The 25,987-nt window shown below is 41.6% G+C and overlaps 1 protein-coding gene across 1 annotated transcript in view; it reads left to right on the top strand.

Moving 5' to 3' along the window:
• Positions 1-25,987, top strand: part of PCSK6 (proprotein convertase subtilisin/kexin type 6) — a 1,364,483-nt gene that overhangs the window by 1,158,154 nt on the left and 180,342 nt on the right. The window contains exon 13 of the mRNA XM_086958053.1: positions 5,290-5,426. Within this exon, the coding sequence (XP_086814179.1) occupies positions 5,290-5,426 (137 nt within the window). The remainder of the gene's footprint in view (positions 1-5,289; positions 5,427-25,987) is intronic.

Here is a 25,987-nt window from a genome sequence, read left to right on the forward strand (position 1 = left end):
TAGCGCTGGTGCACATGTAGTGCCAGCGCTATCATACCATCTGCAACGTGAAAGATGGAGCGGTTTTGAAGCTGCTGCTTTGTATTTCACTACAATGTAGTGCAAGTTTGTGGCTGCCCTGAAGGCAGCACATTCATAGTAATGCGTGCACCTACCCTGTTTGCGCCACGGCACACCTATTTAAAGGTGTGCCAGGCCTCTAGAACCGGGCCTGAACAACAGCCACTGCCAGACAATTGCCATTTTGGAAAAGCCTTGATAATCTAAATCTTTACACAGTAGTTTCTCTCTACATTGCAGTTTTGGATTTCTTCTACAGCACCTAGAGACCACTGTGAGGTGGCTTTAGTAACTTTATAAAAATATGAATTAGTGAATGGCGTCGTAAATTAGTCAACAAGTGGGGTTTACCCAGGGATGTGCTTTTTCACCAGGAAATGTTTTTTCCACATTGAAAATGCGGCTTTAGATGTCAGTCCGAGTATTGCACCAAAGCACTTTAGTGTGGTCTTTGGGGTTACCCTTTGCTCATGACTGGGTGTTTTTCTTGTCTAACTCAGTTCGCTGCTCTTAATTTGAAGGCTTTCCTCCCTATTCTTCTGTATTTGTGCCGCCCCTGGAGCACTTAGGTTTCGCCCTTATTTTTGATTGATTCAGTGATGATTATTGATTATTGTTTATTGTTATTAGTTAATAAAAGCCATCACAATACAAATACAAATTAGATATATGTTAAAAAAAAATTTCATTAAAACGTTGATAAATATTTCTATAACACAAAAAAATCATGGGTTTGTTAAAATAGAATGTTATAAAATATATTCAGTACATATTTGCAAGGATTTTTCAATTTTCACCAGATTATTCGTGTGGGGTATGCATCAGGTGGAAGAAACAGAATTCGACATTTCTAGATATCGTCATCCTGCTATAATTTTGTCCTCCTATCAATGTCATACAGTCTTGTGTCTGAACAGGGACCTTGTGATGTTGAGTACTACTTACAATCCTGTTTTACTGCTCTATCATGAGATTGTAAGAACTTCACAAGTTTACAATTTAGCTGAGGGTCTGTAGAATCCAGGCTTCTCATAATGGCTGTTCTGCACGTACGAATCCCTCGCTCATTAAATAAGTACCTTAAAAGTAGTTGACGCGCATTGTTCAATTTGGGACTTATACAGACCAAAAGCACGAAGTCCTCGTCTGGGGCATCACACAGTCTGCACATTTCTGATCCTTTGTATCGCCAAAATGGTTTATCTGACTGAGACGGGAGATCGCCTAGGCGCATGGCCAATAGTTTCTTCTTGAAATGCACCGGATAGGTTAGCTGAAAGTAAGTTGCTGGTTGCAATGTGACATACGTTTGAATTGTCATCCATGCATGGGCTTGTCGCGAAAATATAGTTTTATCATCAACTAATGAATGAATTTTTGCCGCTTTGTTTATGGCCTGGCAAAGCGTAGGATGAGACAAGTTCAAGTCCCACATATCACCCGCATTAGTTAGTTGTAAAGATGAAAACAAATATTTATTGTAATTTGAATTGTCATCGTTGACCAAGGCTTCCCATAACACGTTGACTAGAGGACTAGATCTATTATATCGTATTTTGTGCATGGTTTTTATGAAGTGGTACCTTCTTGCTATATATGGCTGTGTCAGTCAAAATTCCAAACAAATTTGGGCTGGCGAGGCATTACTGGGCAGATGAAATACCTGCTTATATGTTTTGGTTTGTAACCTGTCTAACACTTTGGAATCCCAACCAATGATCACCATACTTGCATAGGTTAGAGAAGGAAGCAATTTTGCTTTAATTGCAGAAAGCTGTGGTTGGTAAGGGGGATCGTCTAGTTGTTTGCAAGCAAGCTGAATGCGTGTATTAAGGCATTGTTCTTCCTAACCATGTACTGCTGATGGGCATGAAAATTACAGTTTTTATCAAAATTAAAACCCAAATACTTATAGGTACTGGCTTCTTCTATGGTTAGATTATCCAGCTTGATCTTTAAAGAAGCACAGGAATTATTCCCAATAAGCATGGCTTTTGTTTTAGCAATGTTTATTTCTAATTTGTTTAGTTTTGTATACGCCGTTGTTTCTTTGATCAATCTTTGGAGTCCGATTTCTGTATGACTCAGCAGCACAATGTCATCAGCGTATGCTAGATGGGATATCGTCAGTGGCCTAACCTTGGCGCATGTGCGTTAACTAGATCCAGGTGGGGAGTCAGATCTACCATAACTAGATTAAACAGATGTGAAGCTAGCACATACCCTTGTTTAAGACCCCTAGCGGTTGGTATTAGGCATGAGCGAATTTTGCGGATCTCGCGTTCGCAAATTTTGCGGATTTGCGGATTCGCAATCCGCAAAATCCGCGAATTCCCGCGAATTTGCGGATTTTTTTTTTTTGTGTTCGCCCGTGTTTCTGCCAGTTCGCGAGGGTTTTGTACACTTTCGCAAATTGCGAACTTACCTGTCGGGTCGCAAGTTTTGCGAACTTGTTGTTTCTACGTGTCCAGCCTGTTTGGGACACTCTTCTTCATCACTGCCACTCTCTGTCACCACTGCCACTCTCTGACTACTCATGCCACCCTCTGGCCCACCCATGCCACCCTCTGTTTCATCACCACACCCTCTGGTTGTCCAGTGTACATTATTTTCGGCAAAGCAAAGCACACCTTCCCTGCCTCAAGTGACCTGAATTAATTTGGGGCTGATTAATGTGTCACAGAATATTTTTTTAGCTGGCACCTGCTTCCTTAGTGCGCCCTGATTAGTGATCTTTTGCACTTGCTAAGTGCTTTCATTGTTGCAAAATTAGTTACAACACCTGCCCTGCCCCAACTGACAATAATGAATTAGGGGCTGATTAATGGATTTTAACTTCCAGCCTGGCTCCTGCTTGTCTCCCTTAGCTGTAATTCAGGACCTTTGTGGCATATGTGTAACTATTCTGAGGTTCAGAGCAGGGTCACATAATAGTTTCAACTGGCAACTGAACTCTGGAGGGGCCCCTCAGGAAGCACTACAGGAAATGGCTACTAATGATGAGCCTGAACTTTTGAACCTGGTAAGTAGTTACTTTCAGTTTTGCTAGGATCGTATTTCTGCAATTTTGCACTTATTCGCGGGGCGCGAACTCACGCGAACTCACGCGAACAGTGCGAGCAGTGCGAGCAAAATCCGCTGCTCGCGGATTTGCGGATTTTGCGGGAGATTCGCAAATCTCGCGGATTGCGGATTTCCCGAAAATCCGCAAAATCCGCGAGCGGAACGGAGTTTGGTCCCGTCCCCTACCTTAATTTGAATCTACGTTTCTGTATATAGTGATTCAATTGCTCTTAACATTTTTTCTTGTATACCCCAACGTCTTAATTTAGCTCAAAGAAGTGGTCGATCCACCCGATCAAAAGCAGCTTTCAGATCTATAAAGCAGAGTTGTGATTGTTTCAGTGTATACTTTCACTGTTGACGTCAGACAACTTATTTTCTTTAAATAAAATGTGACTTAGCACTCAATGAGATTGCATGTCCTGCTCCTTTGTCTTTCTCTCTTCATCTCTCTGCCTCTTACTTGCATGTGCATTCCTCTGATGTTCGTTCTCTTTCTATGCACACGGTCCTTTTCACTTTATCTTTCTTGAGCTCTATCTTTTTCTCTAGTACACTGCTCATGCACTGGCATTTTTTCCTCACTTCTGCCCCCGCCATAATCCTCTGTTTTTTCTCCCCACTCCCACTGCTTTTGTGTACTGTGTCCAAGCACCCCACACCATGCAATGCTACTTCCAGTGGCGTTGCAAGGTCAGGTGGTACCCAGGGCAGAACATTTCTTGTCACCCCCGGCTTGACAAAATTGCAAAAATATGTGTTTAAAACACCTATTTTTGCAATTTTGTCACACCTCTCAGTGATGGCACCCTGGGCACCACCCACCCAACGCACCCCCCCCCCCTTTCCTACGCCGCTGGTCACATTTTTTGGGGGGGAGGCTAAGCAAAAATTTCGGGGAGACTAATTTCGGGAGGGGGCTAAGAAACAATTTCAGGGGGGGGGGCTGAAACTTTAAGTAATAGGCAGAGTGGTGCTGCAGGGGCTCTTAGAAGGGGTGAAACAACAACAAAGCCTCATTAACATGAAAATGGTCTTTGAAAGACCTGCGAAGTGCTTGGGTGCTGTTGTGTGTGTGCCCGAGAAGCTGTCTGATCCCAGGCTGCCACACACGTCTGGGGGGGGCTGAAGCCCTTTGAGTCCAATGGGTGTTGCACGCCTAATCTTGTGTCTCTTTCACTCTGTCATAAAACTCCTGCCTCTCTCCCAGTCTTTTCATTGTTGTCTTTGCCAATGAATTTCTAAAATAAAGCAGCATTGGCAAAAGCAGTAACGGCTGCCAGTCCTTTTAGAATGATATTTTTCATACGTATAAGATCCCCACCATGATATCTCTGTATTCAATCTTGGAATTATAAAAGCTAAATTTCCAAGATGTCTGACCACAACTATTGGTTTTGTCTATGCCGACGCAAGTTGAAATTCATTAGTAAAGCCAATAGCTGTAGACAACTGGCGTTATCAAAGCAAGACAGGTTGATTTTGCCAATGCTTGTTTGGACATGCTTTCCCGCTTCATTACCAATCCACGTGTGTGTAATGGGGCTGCATATGAAGAAACCAACAGTTGCTTTATATATATCCGTTAAGTTTCAGGAAGGATGGCAGTCTTATTTGTCATTTATTAACAACACTTACCATCGTTTTGTTTTGACAAGATTGAGTACAGCGTTGTTCACCATCTAGCAGTCTTTCCTGAAATGGGGGTCCACGCACTAGACCTTTTTATTATTCTGTAACTTTTACAAGTATTTAAGGAGTTATTATCTTAAACCAATCCTCCTGACACAGAATTTTAGGGACTATAAAACGTCTTTGATTTATATATTTGCACTTCAAGACCCTCATGTTTGTTTTAACGTTGTGCTTTATATAAAAGGAGCTGTACATTTCAGGAAAAGTTTGATATTCTAGCTGTGTACCATAAGTTTTATTCTTTTTTAGGTTCAGGTTTTTTACCATGATTTCTTTATATTGCATTTTATACTGTGACTTATCGTAATTGCATTGCATTGCATTTTATTTGATCCTGTATGTACTTTTATGGCTGTTTAGCTGCAGAATATAGAATTGAATCAAATTGAAATGTGGTGCTCTCAGAAATGCTTTATTGATCTGGGTGCTGCTCTGTGTAGACCGGAGTGTGACACAGTTCTTGAATTGCAGGATTTTCGATCACTCAATTGAAGGGTTCAAACACTGGGAGTTCATGACTGTACACTGCTGGGGAGAAAAAGCTGAAGGAGAATGGACGTTGGAAGTACACGATATACCATCCCAAATACGGAATCCAGAAACACAAGGTAACATATTTTTTGTATTTGGCATATTTAGACATTGGATAAGGGCTCAGTATTTGTACAGTGGAAAATAACTAACCACCAATATGTGTTCAACACTCCTCTGCTCAGTTCTACTGTGCTCATCTCTACCAAGTTCCCTTTATGAAAATAAAGTTGTGATGGTAAACTAATCGGTCACTTAAATAAATGTACAGCAAAGTTTGCCTCGCCCAAAAATTGAGTAGAAGTTGCTTTAAAAAAAAAAAGTTGTCCAAATTTTTTAATGGTGAAGGATTCATTTGAATTTCTGATCAGGCATCAAAATTATGTTAACATTCTGTACGCTTTAATCTTCTAATGATCCCAGTTCTATATTATGTTAAAACTGAAATTTTTGGATTTTGTCTGAGAATGGCTGCAGAGTTTGTATTAAAAAGTCTCCAATGAGGATGAGTTACTTCTCCACAGATGGGTGTAGGACTTCAGTGTTGGCAGAAATGCCAGAAATATGATCAAGGTAAATGGCTCTGGTGCAGTTTCCTGGTGCAGTGTGCTGATTGCTTGAGTGTAGCTGCTTCCTTTTTGAGTGAATAACTATGCCTCAGAGTTTGTTATGTATGATCATTCTTGTAACCTGTGTGCTGCTTGTCCATTTTAGCAGAAAGGAGAATGCAGGACTTTATTTTAGCTCTGCTGGTCAGGTGTTGTCATGTGTCCTAGTTAGGCCTAGTAGAAAATAGTGCCATTTTACACTCGTAAAGTTGCCTTCCCTTTTGTCACTTTGACTTTTGACACTCATTTGCATTTATGACACTTGGGTTAGTTCTAAGAAACACCTACCTTGCTGACACAGAGAATTTCATGTGAACTCTATTGTTGTATAGCGTTTTAGGACCCTAGTGTAATTTTCCCGATTCATGCCCTTATATAGGTATAAATCACCATGTCCTTATATAGGCATAGAAATCATAACCTTATTTAGACTTAGCCCATGCAGTCCAAATACAGCATGGCTACTTCCACTAGTCCCGAAAATCCACAATGATTTCTTGGAAAACTCAGCTTCAGCAGTTAGGGACTTCCCCTTGCTTGAATATTGATTTGTCCAAGAACTCATGGAGTTTTCAAAGAACTGAGACTCTTTCATGACGTTATTATGTCCACCTTTACGTCAAACTCAGCACCTTCAAGGTATAAATATGCCCACACTTGCCATAGCAAACACACAGTGGTTTGGAGCAGTTCGGCTATCTACTTGCCCAACGCATCTCGCTACAGCAAGTGCCGAAGGAAGCCGACCCTCCAGCAGACGCACTGAGAAAGACGCTGTCTTTTCTCTTGCCGAGAAAACCAGCTCCAGTGTTTCCAAGCTACCCTTGCAGGTTGATGGGTAATCGAGTCCTGAGACTGACCTCCTTCATTCTAAATCAAGGTACGGAGCTGATCAGACCCTAAGAGAAATCTTGGATAGATTCTTTGCAAAAGAATACTAAATTTATGCTACACCACACTTACTTCTTCCCTCGTACTAGACTTAGGCTAGGTACATCGGGGTAGGCGTATTTTAGAAGCACCAGTTGAGTACTTTTTAGTCTTTATTTATTTATGTATATATTTTATGGCTTAGAAACCATACCGTGCTTTTACAGTATTATTTTATAATACTCTTCTTGCTGTACGCATTATACTTTACAGCCAGTATTACGATTGTAGCAGTTCATTTCTTCTGCATGAGAAAGAAGACTGTTCAATAAATACTTTTATTGAAAACGCCTGTCTCTCTATTTCTCTGCACCTCTGATGAAACGAAGCATGCACGAATTACTGAGTAAAATATCTATCTATTGTTTCCACGACCCTGGAGATCAGTTTTATCTTGCGGAAACAAAAGTTATCATGTTTATGCGGTTGTCAGAAACTAATCCCTTCATGTGAATTCGAGAAAGTTTCTAGTGACCTCTGAGCTAGCTGGCACTCACAATTAAGTTTAATATATTCAATAGACATAAGTCCTATGTCACATCTATAGGATATATTATTCCAATGCGCAGAGCCTATTTGGAATATAGGAACTGCACTACACTATCACACTGCCTTGGCATTATGTATAAGGTCCTCATGTGAGTGATACAAATGTGTTATTATTCCCCCCCACAAGGCAACACAACTATCTGTGGAATACAAACAATAGTGGCCTGATCACAATCACAGCCCAAAGCAAGGATGTTTTTTTCTTTATATGACCTTTTGTTTACAAATACGATCAAAGGAGACACTCGTTCAGTTACGACCCTTATCTTATTTGAGTGGCCCGTTTACCATCAGTCCTACTTAGGATCTTGGCCCACAAACATGTGGCCACTGTGCCTCTGACAGCATACACCATTGTGTTTACCTATATAATATTGTATACAGAGTGTTAACAGGCTATCACTAAGGCATATATTTTTGTGTCCTGATGGCTTTTGTATCTTGACTCCAAATTGGTTCATTTAAATTTCTGTGGAGCATAAGATTCATTTTCTATTGTGAATGACTAAATATGTATTTAATGTTAAAGTTACTCTGCATATAAATGCCTGAGGTCTGTTTACTTCCAACCCTTTGCCCACGTAATTTTTATATTTCTTTGCTTTATGGTATCGAATCATTGTGAATTTAATAAATGAATTGAATCTTCATTTGGAGAATATTAACACCGGTCTTATTGCAGTTCTGTGTTCCATTGTCCATTACCCTTTTGAAGGGGCCAATGTTGCTTGTAATTTTATGTGTACCCTAGGTCCCTTTTGAGTGATGGGGTTCCCTTGTTTCTTTACAAATACCTCAATTTCAGATAGTCATCTAAACACGCGGTGGATATTGCTGACCTTATCCTTACACATGATCATCGACCTCTTACTTTTTACTGAAACATGGCTAAATGCCTCCTCCACACCAACTCATGATATTTTCGTACCTCCTAGTTACAACATCATTAGATTAGATAGACCAATCAGACAGGTGGAGAAGTCACTTGTATTCACCCCAGAAACCTCTCTGTGAAGCAAGCTCAAAATGACACTCAACTCATGTGCATACCTTGGCATCAATATCTGGAGTAATGCTAGACCTTGATGCAAATTGCATGTGTTCTACCATCCTCCATGAGATAGCCTCCCATTCATTGAACAAATTATGGAAATCATCATGACCATCTCTGGTCTACATAGCGCCCAGATCTTCCTTAGTGATTTCAACCTCCACTGGAACGACCCAAATGACCAAGCAGTGATTAACCTAAAAACCTTCCTAGCTGACTTTAACCTGATCCAAATCTGCGACAATCTTACCCACAAGCTGGGAGCGATCTTGGATCTCTCCAAGGCCAATTCCATTTAACTTGAATCTATCATTCCATGTGATTGGACAGACCACCACAGCATCACTTTCCTCATCACTGAATCGGTGTTCTCAAAAAAGGCGCAAATTAAAAAACCCAAACACTGGTAAAAGAGCATTTGAAATATAAACCTGAACAAACTGACATCTATTGGCAACTACATCCTAACTTCACCTGAAGACATGTCATATGTCCAGGTCCTTACTGATCATTATAATAACTCAATGACAAACATTCTAGACACTATAGCACCCCTCCAACTAAAAATAATGTCCACCAAAGACTCCAAGCCTTGGTACACTGGTACCCCAAACGCTGAAAGACGCAAACTTAGATTAGCTGAACAATCATGGAGATTCTCCCCCTCTGTCGAACACCTCAAGCACCTGAGATCTCTGAGAAGCATTTACAACAAATGCGTATGTAGCGTAAAAGCAAACCTCTTTAGGAAACAGCTGGAGGACATCAGGAACTGACCTAAAAAACTGTTTGAACTCGTTAAATTGCAATCTAATAAGCAACCCACCTCTCTATCTGGGTCTAAGCTGCAGCCTAACTGCGTAGAACTTGGCGAATTCTTCCTGGGAAAGACGGGAACACTTGAAAGAGACTTAAAATCTGCATTAGATCTCCACCTGGTGCTTTTACACATCAGCCCTCCTCCCCCTGGGGCCTGTCTGTCCAGGTCTCACACACAAAAATAATGCCTAATGGAGTTCATCCAAATCCTTTGATGAAATTGCCATACTAAGAATCATATCAACACTAAAACCTTCTAATCCTTAAAATCCCATGGTGGACTACACTAATCTAAATAACTTCCACCCTATTTCTAATATCCCAGTGCTTTCAAAGCTCCTTGAGAAATGTGTCCATACCCAGGTATGCAATCACATTAATCAAGTCCAACTCTTAGACCAATACCAATCCGGCTTACATCAGGGTCACAGCAGTGAATCGGCCCTAACTCAAATAGATGATAATGTGCGACAAATGCTTGATCAAAATGAATCATATCTTCTAATCCTCTTAGATCTCTCATCAGCATATGGTCAAACATGAGAGCCTCCTTGACTTATTGGAATGCAGGATGGAAATTTCTGGTCCTGTTCTAGACTGGTTTGCCTCCTTCCTCTAGAATATATACCAAAAAATAAAGATTAATCATTCCCTTTCCAACCCCACACATGTCACATTAGGTGTTCCACAGTGTTCCACACTCTCACCCACTCTCTTTAACCTGTTCATGGAGCTGTTAACTGAAATTCTGAAATCATCAAACATCAACTATCACATGTACGCTAATGACGCCCAACTTTACCTGAAAATCTCCTCCCTTGAAGATATTAGGTCTCCTAACACAACTCTACAAAAGACTCAACATTGGTTGACCTGTAACCATCTCAAACTAAATACTCTCTAAACAGAATTCCTTTTAATTGCACCTCCCAAACAAATCACTCAACATTGCTGAATGGATGAAACATTTAACAGCCCTCGATTGCATTCCACATGTTATCTACTCCATGAAATGACTGGGAATAACTCTTGACAAGAATTTGAACATGCATGAGCACATCAGCTCAGCCACCAGACGAGCCAACTTCCAAATGAGCATATTAAGGAAAATTAAACCCTTCCTCCCCTTCCATGACTTCAAGTCAGTTGTTCAAGCCCTACTAATCTCCAGGTTGGACTATGTCAATGTACCTCTTTATGGCCTTCCTAGATCAAAGTTGCCCCCTCTTTGGGCCTCCCTTAACTCAGCAGCTAAGCTCATTACTAGATCTAAATTCAATCACCACATCACACCAGATTTGAAATCACTAAACCGGCTCTCTTTTGAGGCAAGGATTCAGTTAAGAATTGCATGCATGACACACAAAGCCTTAAACTCCAACACCCCAACACTCCAACACCCCGAGATGTTGCACAAAAGCTGGAACTATCTGGTGGCCCTAGAACCTCCTAGTGCAGTAGACTAGTAACTGGGTCTACTGATGCACCACCTCATTATTTTTAATTTCTCACATCACCGTTTTTTTAAATAAAATTTTTTGTTGTACAGTGATGTAGGGAATTTTAACTTCACTGCACCTGAGCACACACACTCCCTCTTTTTAGTCTCTGGACACTACTGGAAAATCAGTTGGTCTACCTCCAGGTGGAGGACAGCATATATATTATCTAAAAACCCTATGATGATGCTGCAACAGTACACCTAGGTGGAGAATCAAGATATACCGTCAATTGTCTGTGTACGTTTATGAGTGTTTTTATACCAGTTCCCATAAGACCCTGATTTCACAGGACAAGTGATCCATTCTCCCACCTCCTTGATTTCCTGGCCTTAGAACCCTCAACAAGCACCACATCCTTACTATTGAAACTGCAGAAATGTAAGAAGAAAATGTACAATCGGGCCTTCTCTGGCATTGCCTCGAGAATCTGGAATTCCCTACCTTTTGAAATCCAAATTAACCCTTCACTTGTCTTTCAAAAAACAAGTGAAAGTGCTATTGATTAACAAATGCCTGCTCAAGCTCCCAGGATCTTTACTCCCTGGCACCGATATTGCACACAAGCTGTACTTGCAATCTGTTGCCTGACACTATGGCCTGTTCGGTTTCTCCCTTTTGGACTAGAGGGAGTTCTTCACTCCGCCTTGGTACTACTGCTACTTCCTGTACTGGTATTTCTTCTTATTATTGTCAGCTTTACCAGCTTCTCTCATCCTGATCATTTGTAAAGCGCTTGCCCTCTTGGGTCATGTTTGCTCTATATAAAACTCTAAAAAGTAAATACAATTTTTTTTAAAGAATAACATTTATTGAAGTAAACGGGAAGGGGACAAAGAAAAGTAAATGCAATAAAGATACTATGTTTCTTAAAAATATAAGTATACATAAATAAGTGATTATCTTAACAAAAGAGAAAAAAATGTGAAAATATAATACAAACCTGGTCGTTAACCTAAAACATAACAACATAATTCAATTCAATCCATATAAACAATTTTAAAAGTAGAGAGAAATCAAAATGTCAAGGAGGTTTCGACACCTCTTGCGCCGAAACTTTGCGTGTATGTGAAAATTTAGCATCGCAATCAATAAACCGTTGTAACTGGAGACCATATATTTGCACGTTTTACAGCCAGGGATAATGGATATACATAAACAGTATCCAATCTGTGATTATGACTAATAGCATACCACCAATATGCAGTACCTTTCTCGTTTGTTAATGTTGTTTAGGGATCTCTTTCTGATGATTGGTCGCAGTGTCCTTTATCATTACATATTTTAGATTTAGTTTTGGGGGTAGCATTTCAACAAATTACCAAACACTGGAAAAATGTGTCTGACCTCTCTTTCCACCTGTCTTCTTATATGCTATTGCCCATCTCACCCAAGGGATCTCACCTAAGGCCTCAACATCCTTAAAATGGCACTTGATTTCCCCTTGCTCATTACTCATCCAACTTCCATAGTTGTGGAGGGTTTAACACTGGTTCATAATTGGTTGATTGATTATTTTGTTACTTTTTAAAATACATTTTACTTAGAACAAAAGCCTGTGTACATCGATATACAGCTTCAATAATCAGTAAGCACAGTCACTGTGAGAATACGGATACAGATCAAGGATAGAAACATGCACAGTATTTTGGAACAGTGGTTCCTCTTGCGTTTAGGGGAATGAAACAGGGAACGAGTGAAGGCAGACAGGAAATCAACCTTTGCTAAAGAACCAGGCCCGACATTACCTCCTCTCACCCGCCATCCTCCCGGCACCCAGCATGGATATATATGATGTGGGTTTCAACAGGGGATAAATTACCATCAGGGGGTCTCCCATCCATTTATTGGGGTGTCACTTAGTTTTGGCCAACAAGTCCTTCAATGTAGTCTAGTAGTCATTCCATTAATACATGAGGTTACACCTCCTTTCTCTGGCTCGTGCGTCAGCCTGTAATGAAAGCTCTGCTGAGGCCCAACGCACCACTTCTGTCTGCCATGCTGTGAGTGAGGAGGCCGTCCCTGCAGGACATGGCAATATTATGCTTCGCAAGGACAAGCTCCAAGCCCTAGGAGCTCATCAGTTGCGTTGTCTTTTCCGTTGCCACCCTTGTGTTCAGAAGGAATCAAGCGGGGTCACGGGGTAGAATGGAATTCCTGATAGCAGAAACACAAGAGGCCACCTATTACCAGTAATCCGAGATCACTGGGCATACCAACACCATATGAAGAAAGTACAGCCTGATCTGTTGGCATCTGGGACATTGTGTGCTCGCACCTGAGTACATTTTTCCTATCCTGCCTTGGGAAAGGTACGTGTGATGCATATAGTTGAAATGTGTAAAGCAGATCCGAACTTTCCATGTAATCGATTTATTGGACTCTGGACATCTCTGCAAGGCAGCGTCCATCAGCTCTATAGACACTCTATGTTGCCACCACTCCCTAAGGGTTTGGAAGCAGGAATCAGAAGGACCCCGACTCCAAGTTCCACAAATAACTGATATTGCCCATCTTGTGCTTGATGTAGTCTGCATCAACTCTAGTGGTCCAGGCACTCGTGACAAATCTCTCTGGGAGTCCCACTTTCTACCAGCCACCTCATGGAGGACTGAATACATTAGAATCTTTCCTGGACCCAGGTCGCCTCATCATCAGGTCCTCAAGCATATGTAGCCTACCTTCTACCACCACATCTCCAAACATCATATACCCCACCACCATCCAGGCATTTATCGGGTGAAGTGCCATCTGGGCGGGTACCAACCTTTACAACACAAATTTTATAACGCACTACGGTTACAACAAAACTTTTACAACGCAACATCCATTAGAACGCATGCCATTACAACGCAACCATTACAACGCATGACACTAAAACGCATACCACTACAACGCATGTCATTACAACGCAGTCATTACAACGCATACCATTACAACGCATACCATCACAACACACAATGCCCTTACACTATCCAACACTTAACCTACTGTTGCACCCCCTGGAGTTAGAATAGTATTTTTTAACCCTACACTATCCAACACTTACCCTACTGTTGCCCCCCCCTAGTGTTAGAATAGTAATTTTTACCCCTACACTATCCAACACTTATCATACATGCAATGTAATGGTATGCGTTGTAATGGTATTCGTTGTGAAGGTAGTATGCGTTGTAATGAAATGCGTTGTAAAGGTAGTTTTTAAAAATTAGTTGTAATGGCATGTGTTGTAATGGAATGCGTTGTAATGGATGTTGCGTTGTAAAAAATGTGTTGTAATGGCATGCGTTGTAAAAGTATGCGTTGTAACGTCATACATCCCATCTGGGCCCTATATGGCTGGGACTCCCACAATGGCAAACTGGGTACGTATGAAGGGTAAATGATTCCAGATCAATGGAAGGCTTTTCATGATAATAAAAGTAATTGCATCTTTGAACTTTACCATCAACAGGTGAGCGGTGTTTCTGTAGAAGGCTGTAAATTAATTCTACATTACACATCTACCAATTTCATTTTATAAAAAGATTATCTTTTTATAGTTGTCTTCTTCAGACTTTAGTGATATTGAATTAGTTTGTATTGGCCAGCGATGAATAAAAATCTTTGTTATCAATTGTTGCCGGCCTCAAATCTAATTCAGAGCAAAAAATACACAAAGGTGTCTTCCTTTCACCTAAGCAATGACTAATAAACACATATAGGACAGATACTAGGATAGTTGGAGATGTGAACACTCCAACGATTATGGTTTAGGAATAATGCTATAACCTTCCTTGGAGGTGGTCGATTAGGACGTCATTTAAAGAGACTGAGATTCCTATCTGAGATGCAGGATATATGAGAGCCAAGAACTCTGTTGTAAATGAAGCTAGTAGACAGATGTACAGCTTAATAGGTATTTATTAAGCACCACAGAGAATAACTGGTGTTCCCATCATCAAGCAGGGAGCTAACTGACCAAGGCAGAACACATAAGAATATGACATCAGGGAAATGGAATGCAGGACTTAAAGGGGTACAGAGAAACACAAGTGCAGAGAATACAACATATCCTCTTCCCTTCATAAGGAGAAACAAACAAAAAAAACAAAGTAGGGTAAGACTAATTAAATTAAAACATACTAAGTACATGCTCTTCGTTGCAGAGAGAGACCTTACTTGCAAACAAAATTGCGTAGATGACCTGGGGGTCTCCTCTCTCTCTGAATTCTACTAGCACAAGACCCATTAGTGCTGTTGGCACTAGTCTCATTGGTTCTCATCGGTACTCGCTCGGCTTTTTTATACAGAGCCACACGCCTCAGGTTCCAACTCTCACCATTAAATAGGGTGACAAATCTTTTATGGACAGACTTGACCTTAAATGGTCCCCTGAACTTCGTCAGACCAGCACCCACACGGCCAGGTTTGACTTTCACCCAATCATTCACGGCAAGTTTACAAGCACCATCTGATTCAGAGGCGGTGTCAGGCTCACCAGGACCAGCAGGAAGGTCAGCGTTCAGATACTCTTTCATCCATGCAGCAACCAGCTTAGTGCCCGCTGAACGTCCCCTCATGACAGAAAATGGAACCAAACCGGTCACACTATTTTCAGTAGTCCTGTAGGCCCACACCAGGTCATTGACCAAACTCCTCACATCCATCCTAGAGGAAATCGCCATTTGAATGGCACCCTTAACCATCCGGTTAGCCCTCTCGACTATGCCATTCCCCTGGGGGTTGTAAAGTGAGGTCCTGGAGTGTGCAATACCACACCTTCCCAAGAAATTAGCCATCTCCAGGGAGGTGAGCTGTGTCCCATTGTCAGTAATGATCCTTATAGGAAAACCTTCCTCTCTAAAGATCTCACTCAGCACAGCAATGGTGTTGATGGTAGTGATCTCCTTCATGAATTTGACTACCAACCACTTGGAAGAGACATCAACCACTACTAGCCCAAACCTCATATCCTGACTCAACTGGTGGAAAGGGCCAATAAAATCAAGACATATAGTGTGCCATGGACACCCGGGATCTGCTATTGAGCCACAACTAGTATGACTACCCACTTTAAGTCTCTTCTCGCTTTCCAAGCAATCAGAACATCTCTCCACCCACTGAGAAATTTCGGAGTCCATTCCGGGCCACCAAAAATTTTCCCTGATTCTCCTCTTGGTAAGAGACTGCCCTAGGTGACCCTCATGGGCTAATTTAAATAAAGGAAAACGCACTTCATGAGGAGGAATGAATTTGTCATCCATTAAAATCATGAACCCCTCTTTATCCAAGATAGACAATTGTTCCAGGACTTTTAAATAAGGACGAAGTGCAGGAGATACACAGCTCTCTCTCCTTGGGCCCTTCGCAATCATGTCTTTGACCTCACACAACACCACATCTTTAGCCATGGAAGTATTCCATAAACTCCTACTAATTGCCCCAGCACACATATCTACAACTTCGTCCACAGCAGCCACAGAACCCTCCGAGTTGAGAGACTCCACTCCAAACTTGTCCACCTTCTCCCAAGGTAGCGGAAGTCTAGAGAGTCCATCTGCCTGGCAATTCCTCCAACCGGGGATATACTCCACAGTGTACAAGTACTCTTGGATCCTAGCCGCGAGTCTAGCTAACCTTGCGGAACCCTTGCCCGCACCGCCAGGCGAGAGTATTTTAACTAAGGGTTTGTGATCTGTCAATAAAGTGAACTTGAACCCCCACAGGTACATCCTATAATACTCGCAACCCCATGCTGCGGCTAGAGCTTCACGCTCGATTATAGAGTAATTCCTTTCGGCTGTAGTGAGAGTCCTCGAGGCAAACGCTACCGTCTTGAGGCCGGATTCATGTACTTGAGCCAGAACTGCCCCCAGACCCACAGCACTTGCATCCACTGTCAAAACTGACTTGCGGTTGGTGTCAAACGGTGTCAATATGCCTGCCTCGCAAATTTCAACCTTGATTCTTTTAAAACACTCGTCTTGTTCCACGCCCCACACAAACTTGCATCCACTCCTCAACAGCACCTTGATTCTTTCGGTTTTCTCTGCAAAGTCCCTTACAAACTTAGCGTAGTACTCAATGAGGCCGAGGAAAGACCTCAACTGATCTTTATCGCATGGGGGTGGTGCATTTCTAATGGAGTCTAATAAGTCTCTCTTGGGTTTTACCCCGTCGACAGACAAGGTATATCCAAGATATTCAACCTCCTCCACTGCAAATTTACACTTCTCTTTCTTAAGAGTCAATCCTGCCTGTTCCATTCTCTCCAAGACAGTCTTCAAAATCACATTGTGTTCTTCAACAGTTGCACCAAATATCAGAACATCATCCTGAAAATACACTACGTTGTTCACACCCTTGAGTACAGCACCCATCATCCTTTGGAATACCCCGGCTGCGGAGGCGAGACCAAAAGGCATTCGTGTAAATTGATATATCCCTTCGGTTGTTATGAACGCCGTCAGTGCCTTTGAGTCTTGGTGTAGTTTTATTTGATGATAGGCGCTGCGAAGGTCCAACTTAGAAAAATACTTTCCACCTTTTAGTGATAGGACCAACTCATTGATGTTCGGTAAGGGGAAATTGTCTACTACAATGTTCTGGTTCAGGGTGCGAAGGTCCACGCAAAAACGAAATTTTCCATCAGATTTGGTCGTAATAACTACGGGAGAAATCCAGGGTGACGTTTCAATCTGTTCTATCACACCCTGATCTAGCATCTCCTTCAGCATCTTCTTCACCTCCTCTCGTGCAATGAATGGAACCTTTCTCACCCTGTGTTGCATAGGTATGGCATCATCCCGCAGAACAATTTTATGCACATAACCCTTCAACTCTCCTATATGCTCGTCAAACAGGCCATTCATCCCTTCAACTATCGAATCTGTGGTTATGCTATCTACCACCATCACTTGTTGTGCTGCTCTGGGATTTATTATTATTCCTAGGTCATACTGTTGCCCCCATCCTAAAATCGCAGGACCAGATTTGGCTACATACACTTTACCTTCAGCCGAGCGATCCTCAAATGATATTAGGCACACCATAAACCCAATCACATCTATACTTTCACCCTGATAGCCACAGGCACTAATGTCACTAGGAGATAGCTGCACATTCTTCCAATTCGCTAAATACATGTGCATGGGAATAATGGTCCATAAGGATCCAGGATCAACCATTAGCTGAACCTCAATTTTATCGATAAAAAATAGGGCTTTTGGTCTGAATCTCCTTCCAGGCTCACCTTCATTCACACCATCCCCACCTAAACACAATATTTTGTTGGCACCTTCTATACTAACGATATCTCTTGCTTCTTCCCCGTTCCCTACAACAGCTACTTTATCTACATTTGCACTCCTACACATCTTTGCGAAATGTCCTTTCCTTCCACACTTCCTACACATTTTATCGATTGCAAAGCATCTCTTAAAGTCTGAACTGTGGAAAGTACTCCCACATCTACTGCACATTCTACCTTGAAATTTATTCCTGTCATTGCCTGAGAACGCATAGTTAAATCTCCTCTGACCACTTCCACCCTGGTCCACACTTTTCTTATTCACAACAGCAACCTCATCCTGCTCAACACAAGAAACTCCATTCCCTTGAACATTTTCCTTTGAGTTATCTTTCCTTTCCATCTCTTTCATGCATGCATTGGATTCTTCAACCACTTTTGCAATATCAATGGCCATTTGTAGAGTAGGATTTTTTGCTGCCCACAGTTTTTCCTGCATCTTTTTGTTCCTGCATTGTACTATCAGCTGATCTCTTATCATTTCGTCTCTTATCTCTCCAAAATTGCATTTAATTGACAGCTCGCGTAACCTGGCCACAAATTGGTCTACTGATTCCTCATTCCTCTGGGGTTGGGTGTAAAATTTGTGCCTAGCCATGACAATATTTACTTCCTTCGCGTATTGTTTCTTCATGCGAGCTTTGGCTTCTGTATATACATTGGTTATTGCTCTACCATCTTGATTTACTGCTACAGGAAGATATTTAAAAGAATGTTGTCCTTCTTTGCCTAAAGCACTTAACAAAAGGGCTTTTTTCCTAATTGCACTGAAATCTTTCCCATCAAGTGCCTCGATATAGTTCTCAAAAATGTCTATCCATTCATCCCATTCGATGGGTGGATCTCCAGTAGTTTGTAGAAACAATGGAGGTGCAATGACATTCAAGTTTTCCATTTCAAAAATTCTTTAAATGTCAACTCTTCCTCAATAAACGTGTGAAATGTATAGGAAATCGTGTTAGTAGTAACTTTGAGTCTAATAAATAAACAAATATGGATTGTGAATAACTCTCTCACCCTTTAATTCTATTGCAGGCACTTGTTTTCTTTTCAGTCACTAGAAATTCGATTTGTAAACAATCGTAAATAACTCTTTCACCCTTTAATTCTACTGTATACGCTTGTTCCCGTTTTTTTTTTGATACTTTTCGTTCACTCGAAATTCGGTCAGTAAATACCTCTCTCACCCTTTAATTCCGCTGCAGACACCTGTTTCCGTTTTAGATGTCGTTTCCAGTCACTCGGTATGCCACTCGAGGCGTCTGTTCTCACACGGTGCGCTGTTTATTGCTAAAAATGTTTTGCTTCACGGAGACGGTATTGGTTGCTTGGATACCAGAGAAGCTTCAAAATGGCCGCCACGTACGTTACGTTGCGCGGTAACGTCACTGCCAGTACGTCATCTCTGTCAATGACGTTTGTTTCCTTCTTGTCCGTGGGTTTCTTTCTTGACGCAAGCGTAGATGGCTCCGTTGAATGGAAACAAAGGCATGAAATAGAACGGTGAGTCTGCTCGTGTGTCTCTTGCTCGTGGAGCTTACTCGTGCGTCTTTGTGCTCGAGGGGCTTATTTAAAAAATGCAAGCCGTGAGTTTCTCCGTTTGTACTTGTGATGCTGGTTCACACAAGGGGATACATCAAATGTTCGCTAAATGTGATAAATACAACACAAATTGGTCCGTTTTCTCTGCCGGAGTTGTTCACTCGCTCACCACAATTTTAAAAAATGCACACAAAAACTTCTCCTTGCTCCAAAGTTTGTGAAACAAAGTAAGAGGTGCAGTTCCTTTAGGAGAGTGAGTCTTTTTTACAATCCAAACGCAAATAGGCGCATTTTCTTTTATATACCATCCAGTCACGAATGGATACAAGATGTAAATAGATAAATATTCTCTCAAACTCACCAGTTGTTTTGAGAATCTTGTAGACTTTCATTCATGAGGTGATATTCTTTTTCTCCACGGTAGCAAGGAAGTTTCTATTACTGTACTTTGAAATAAGCGATTCTTCTTCTTTTTCTTCTGAATTTGCGTAAATGGGTGAGAATATTTTCCTTTTTCTCAAAGTTTGCGTGGTTCTTTTCACCAGTGAAGTTCTCCTCCCTCTGTGGTTGATCAGCTTCTCCTGCTCATCGTCGCCATGTGTTGTAAATGAAGCTAGTAGACAGATGTACAGCTTAATAGGTATTTATTAAGCACCACAGAGAATAACTGGTGTTCCCATCATCAAGCAGGGAGCTAACTGACCAAGGCAGAACACATAAGAATATGACATCAGGGAAATGGAATGCAGGACTTAAAGGGGTACAGAGAAACACAAGTGCAGAGAATACAACAAACTCCTGTACCAGTGTATGGCTAGAGATGGATCTAGCATGCTATTGGATGCCATAAGGAAGAAAATAAAACATCTTGTGGAACAATATTGCGGAAAATTACATAGACATATAATAAAAACATTAAAAAATAAATCTGGAGCTGGACTTAAGCCAGACAGTGAAAGAGGAGACAAAAGTTTGAAGTTTGGATGTCATTTGATCAGTGGTCCTTTTACATATCATTGAGAAGTAAGCACACAATTACAGGTATATTTAAGCTAAGTCATAAATTATCTGCAATTGTGTAAAAACATCCCAAATCAAGACATATGCATAAACCCAAGTAGAAAAGCTGTTAGCCACTCTTGGGAAGAGGTTGCGCCTATGTTGCTGCCTTTGGAACCAGGAAACCTGGGTTTAAATCTTAGTCTCGAAACTTGATTGCACTTAGTTGAAAATCATGCAGTTTTGGGCAAAACCAGTGCTTTAAATGGGCCTGTACTCACCGGTACTGAGTACCAGCACTTCTAAATTTTCGGGCCCTCAGTACCGGCACTTCTCATTAGCCAAGGGAGAGTACCGGTACCTAATAGTTGCACTGCAGGCTCCGATTGTTTATCTCCTCTAACACAGGTTAGATGCCGCCCTGTCTCTCAGGATCTTGTAAGGGCGCCAAGCCGCCTGCAGTCGCTGTTGGAGATTTCAGCAGGGTCCATGTGAATGGCCCCAGACTGCAGGGGTCTAAAAGGGCCTGCTGTGCCTAACAGTGCAGGTGTTTATTTTTCCACGAGGTCGATAATTGGCTTAAGTGACTAAAACCCACTCAAAAATTCGGGCTGCAGAGCAAATACTTTGCATTACTTTAACTGGAACTGAACATGCAGTTAAGGCAGTTTCCTTTAAGATCCTGGCAATTGTTTAAAATGTATTTAAAGAACTGTCTGGCGACGGGTGTGAGGGCAGTTGAACCCATTAATCGATCAGAAGGGCAGCAAACAGGGAGGGAGGTGAAAGTGTGAGAGATCATCAGAAGATTCTTCGGAGCATATGCTTTAAAGAAATATAAGGCGTGACAGACCCCTGGAGACCCTCTCGTGATAACATCTGCCTTATTTACAAGTTGGGGGCGTGGGCATAGCGATGGTGGTCGCCACAATTGCACGTGATAGATGGTGTCCGTGTATCATGGCAGTGTATGTGTGTTTCATCTTAGAAAGGGATACGAACAGGACTAGATATTGTCTAAGCAAAAACACAAGTGGGAATGATCATGTATAGCATAGAACTGTTGAGGATGCGAAGTTGCCCGGAAACATGGTTGGGACCGGAACTGAGGGAAGTTCAGGTAAGACGTGAGGAGGAAGTAAAGATGGCACTAGGTGATTTACAACTGAAAGGACCTTAGCTGTGCATTTATAGAAATAGAGACGGTCATTTCACGGCCCTGATTTCGGCAAGATCAGAGTTTAAAGTGATAAAACTTGTAGAGCTGTGCCTTGGAAAATGTACGGTTACGAGCGGAGTAGAGCGAGTTGTGTATAAACTAGAAGGTCGTGGTGTTTTGGCACATATCGCTGCTATATTTCGTCCAAGACTTTGCGTAGTGTTTGGTGTTTAGTACTAATTAGGTCCGTAGGATTGCGAGCAGTCTTAGCATATTTAGGAGTTGCCAAGGTTACAAGGAATGTATTGTGCGCAAGATACCGGGGCGCTTCTTCCTCTTTGGTCCTCTAGCTGGATAAGGCAGCACTTGGGGTCAATGGATTTGTCTGTAGTTAGATAGCGAGAGTGCTCCTTTCGATAATTCAAAGTTTGAAGCATCAGAAGGAGATTGTTGCTAGGGATGCTGTCCGACAGAGCACGGTCTTTGCAAAGGAGCTCATATTTCGAAATGCTTTGTGAAGGTGTAGTATGGCGGAGAGGGCCGTAGTCTTGAAGGTCCTGATCGCTGAGTTGGTATTCTATTTACTGTGGCGATACCTTGCAGTCTTGGTACATGTAGACAGAAGTTCGTTTCTCAACAGAATTTAAATATTCGTTGTACACTCTTCTTCCTAGTTGAGACCAATAAAGCAGCTCTACTCAAGCGTTTCGTATAGTAATACAACTTTGCTCTAAGATGTGGTTCCATAAAACGTATCAAAATACTGACATTTTAAACCGAGGACCGGCTTAAGTGGTGTATATTGCTTGAGAATATGCATTGATGTGTATTTTAAACATTTCTTCCCATACAGAGGGAAAAGGGTTTGTTACCTCCTGTTTCTTATTGGCATTTATTCTTTCATTGGTGCTGTCCAGCAAAGAGCTTGTTGCATTTAATTATATGATGCAGGGATGTGACAGTCAGCATGTACCTATACAAGCCTTACCATATATCTCGCCAGCTACCTGTGAAGGCATTTCTGAAATAAGTAAACTTAATTCCATCAGCTAGTTGCTGCAATTGATATAGAAGTCATTATGTATCATCATATGTCGCCATAAGCCCCGCCCCTAGCCCCGCCCACTAACCACGCCTCTAACTCATATTAATGAGTACCTGCACTTATTATTTTCCATTTAAAGCACTGGGCAAATCACCTTATTGCCCTTGCCTAAAAATATAAATATGATAAATGGAATTGCAAATATGTGATGCAGAATGCAATTCAAAAGATGTAAATTCCCGTTTGATGTACACGAACTCCTGAGCGAAATCATATAAGTGCTCTGTTTCTTCCCAGAAAGATTTGCGCTATATAAAAACGAACGCATACCTGCACTTTCCCAGTAAAATTTCAATTAGTTGTTACAAATCACTCTTCTTGTGCAACTGTCCTACACAATTATTGAGCTGGATCTTGGATCAATAAAGAATTCATAACACAGCTCGTCATATCCATAGAATGTAACACTATAAACTCTTACAACTTAAAACAAACTGAGGTTTTGAGGAAATGAAAAAAAATTTGAAACTCGGGAGTCGGTAAAGTGTACAAAAATGAGGATATTTTTCTCCCAAGAATACATTCTTCACTACAACGTCTGTCCAAAGGATGAAAGCTGCAGTTCGGAAAATACATGAGGGGGGGATAATTTATTAACTATCAAGTCACTATTTAATATATCATATGGGCCAGTAAAGACAGTGCTATGTAAGGTCTTCAATTAGATGCAGTATAATGTATGGGCCCTGATAGGCCTATCTATTTTAGATAACCACTATAGCTAGCAGCACTTCTGTCAGAATCAGAGTGACAATCTCGAGTGTCTGGTAACTTAGTTGGATTAGTAGTGGATATGGTGAAGTGCGAAAGCTTACATTGCTTGAGTTGGATCCAGACTACACTATTAGTAGTTTCTTGCAAAAATACATTTCAACTCCACATTTTTGGTCGCTGTCTGTCAGCTCCTCTGCCCAGGTTTGAAACCAGGATCCTGGAAGTTCTGCATCCTACTTGGAAGAGATGTCTTGAAACCAACTTGGGGGAAGGAGCCCACTGACTCGATCTTCCTTTGTATGAAGGCATGGCTCCCAAGAAGAGGAGTACTGTGAAGAGCTGCGCAGGAAGAAACGTAGTTGGCCCTCTATGGTCCAAGGAAATATTTGCACCGCCATGCGGTGAGGGCTTGGGACCTTGGTTCCCCTGCATTGTGCCTGGGAGCAAGGTAGATACTCCCTTGTGAAAAGAACATGCCAAACAACAACCCTCCTCGCCCTTAACCCCGGCTGCAGCTCCACACGCTGCTGTTTCTGCATCAAACACCAACACAAAAATGGTTTGACAGTGTGAGGAATTGCAACTGCAGTTGGTGGTTTTACCTCCAGGCAAAAAGTAACATTGCCAGTTTGGTGCTTAAAAGGACCACAACTGCATTCAGTGGTTTCACTTCTATCTCTGATAGATCACAACTGTGACCCAGGGTGGGCTCTTCATCGCGCTTGGTCGATAGTATTGAGTTTGGGCCAGAGAAAGATCCACAAAAGATATTTACCTCCATCCTCTAGCAGGATGTGGTCTCATCCTACCTGTAACTGTGAAGCCCCTCTTTCTCATCTGCAGAGGTTTATGGGTGCACACATTGGTGGGGTCCGGAAACTGCTGCAGAATTAACAGGCGCAGGACTGTGTCAGCCCCTCCTTTATGCTTGGACACACACATCTGTGCAAACCGAGACCATGACCAACAAGGGGGGAGGGTGGGGGAAAGCCCTCAGTGGACTTCTTAAAGGTACAGTATGTAATTAGGACATTGTGGGGGGCAAATACTGATACTGGGGGAATTGTGATTGTAATTTCTGGGTAACCATTCCATAACGGGATTAGGGGTTAGCTACACTCCCAGAGAAAAGTTAGGAGACCATCCCTTACGGGTCCCTCAGGGGCAATTTGTTATATTTTGCTTTGAACATCTCATCATGATATCTTTACATAATGCGCTATACGAGTAGCCTAAGTTAGCATCAACTGACTCAGTAAAACAGTGATTGCTCACCCTGTATATGTGTGTATTATTTTTACCTACTGTATTTTATGTATAGTATTTAGCTGGGTGTCATGATTACAGTACATTTTCTTTTCAACAAGTTGCACTGGCTTGTCAATAAATTATTGACTGTTATTTACTTGGCTGATTTGAGTCTCAACCACTGAGTAAAAGCTTTACAGACCCTGTATAAAGAACCGGTCGCAGATTCAAGAGTCAATGGGGGCGTCACAGGACAATTTATGATTAAAAGAGGAACACAGCAGGGGTGCCCATGTTCCCCTTTATTGTTTGCCATGTATATGGACCCATTGATTCGTAAGTTAGATCTATGTCCAGAGATAACTCCGTTACCTACATTGTTGGGACCTTGTAAGATACTTGCCTACGCTGATGATGTGGCAGTGATAACACCAAACCCCACTGAGGCAACTGAATTTATAGAAGAAGAGGCCCGTAGATTTGGACAGGTATCGGGGTATGCCCTAAATGCTTCAAAGATCCAGATTATTAAAAACTCAGCGACCATATGTGACGATAACCGAGTGGTCCAGGCAGGGACTTATTTAGGAATAAATATCTCAGCTGATATAAATAATTTGGTGGAAAAAAATATTGCTCCAATAATAAATAAAACAAAGAAAGACCTGGATCGGTACGAAAATTTACATCTATCGTTAGTAGGTCGAGTCAACATCATCAAAATGATGGTGTTGCCAAAAGTTTTGTATATTTTTAGGGCAGTACCACTTCTATTTGATAACAAATGGTTCAAAATATGTGAGCAAATGATTAACCGGTTTATATGGGCTAGAGGAAAGACACGCAGGACATTGAGATACATGTCACTCCCGCGGGAGCGAGGGGGTTGGTCTCTACCAGATCTAAAATTGTATTATTGGGCTGCTGCATTCCAAAACATGTTGGGATTGGTTGGGGGGGCTGAGGTGGATGGATGGGATAACATTGGTTCACTTGCCATTTATGGTTTGGTCTTGGGCAAAAATGCGGAAAATATTTTTTTGAGATTTACTGAGGAAAGTTATTACAAAAGAACACGGTTTAAGACTATAATGGCTGCTTATAACATATGGAAGGGAATATCG

The sequence above is a fragment of the Lissotriton vulgaris genome, chromosome 2_1 (assembly GCF_964263255.1).
Source record: "Lissotriton vulgaris chromosome 2_1, aLisVul1.2, whole genome shotgun sequence".
NCBI lineage: Eukaryota > Metazoa > Chordata > Amphibia > Caudata > Salamandridae > Lissotriton > Lissotriton vulgaris.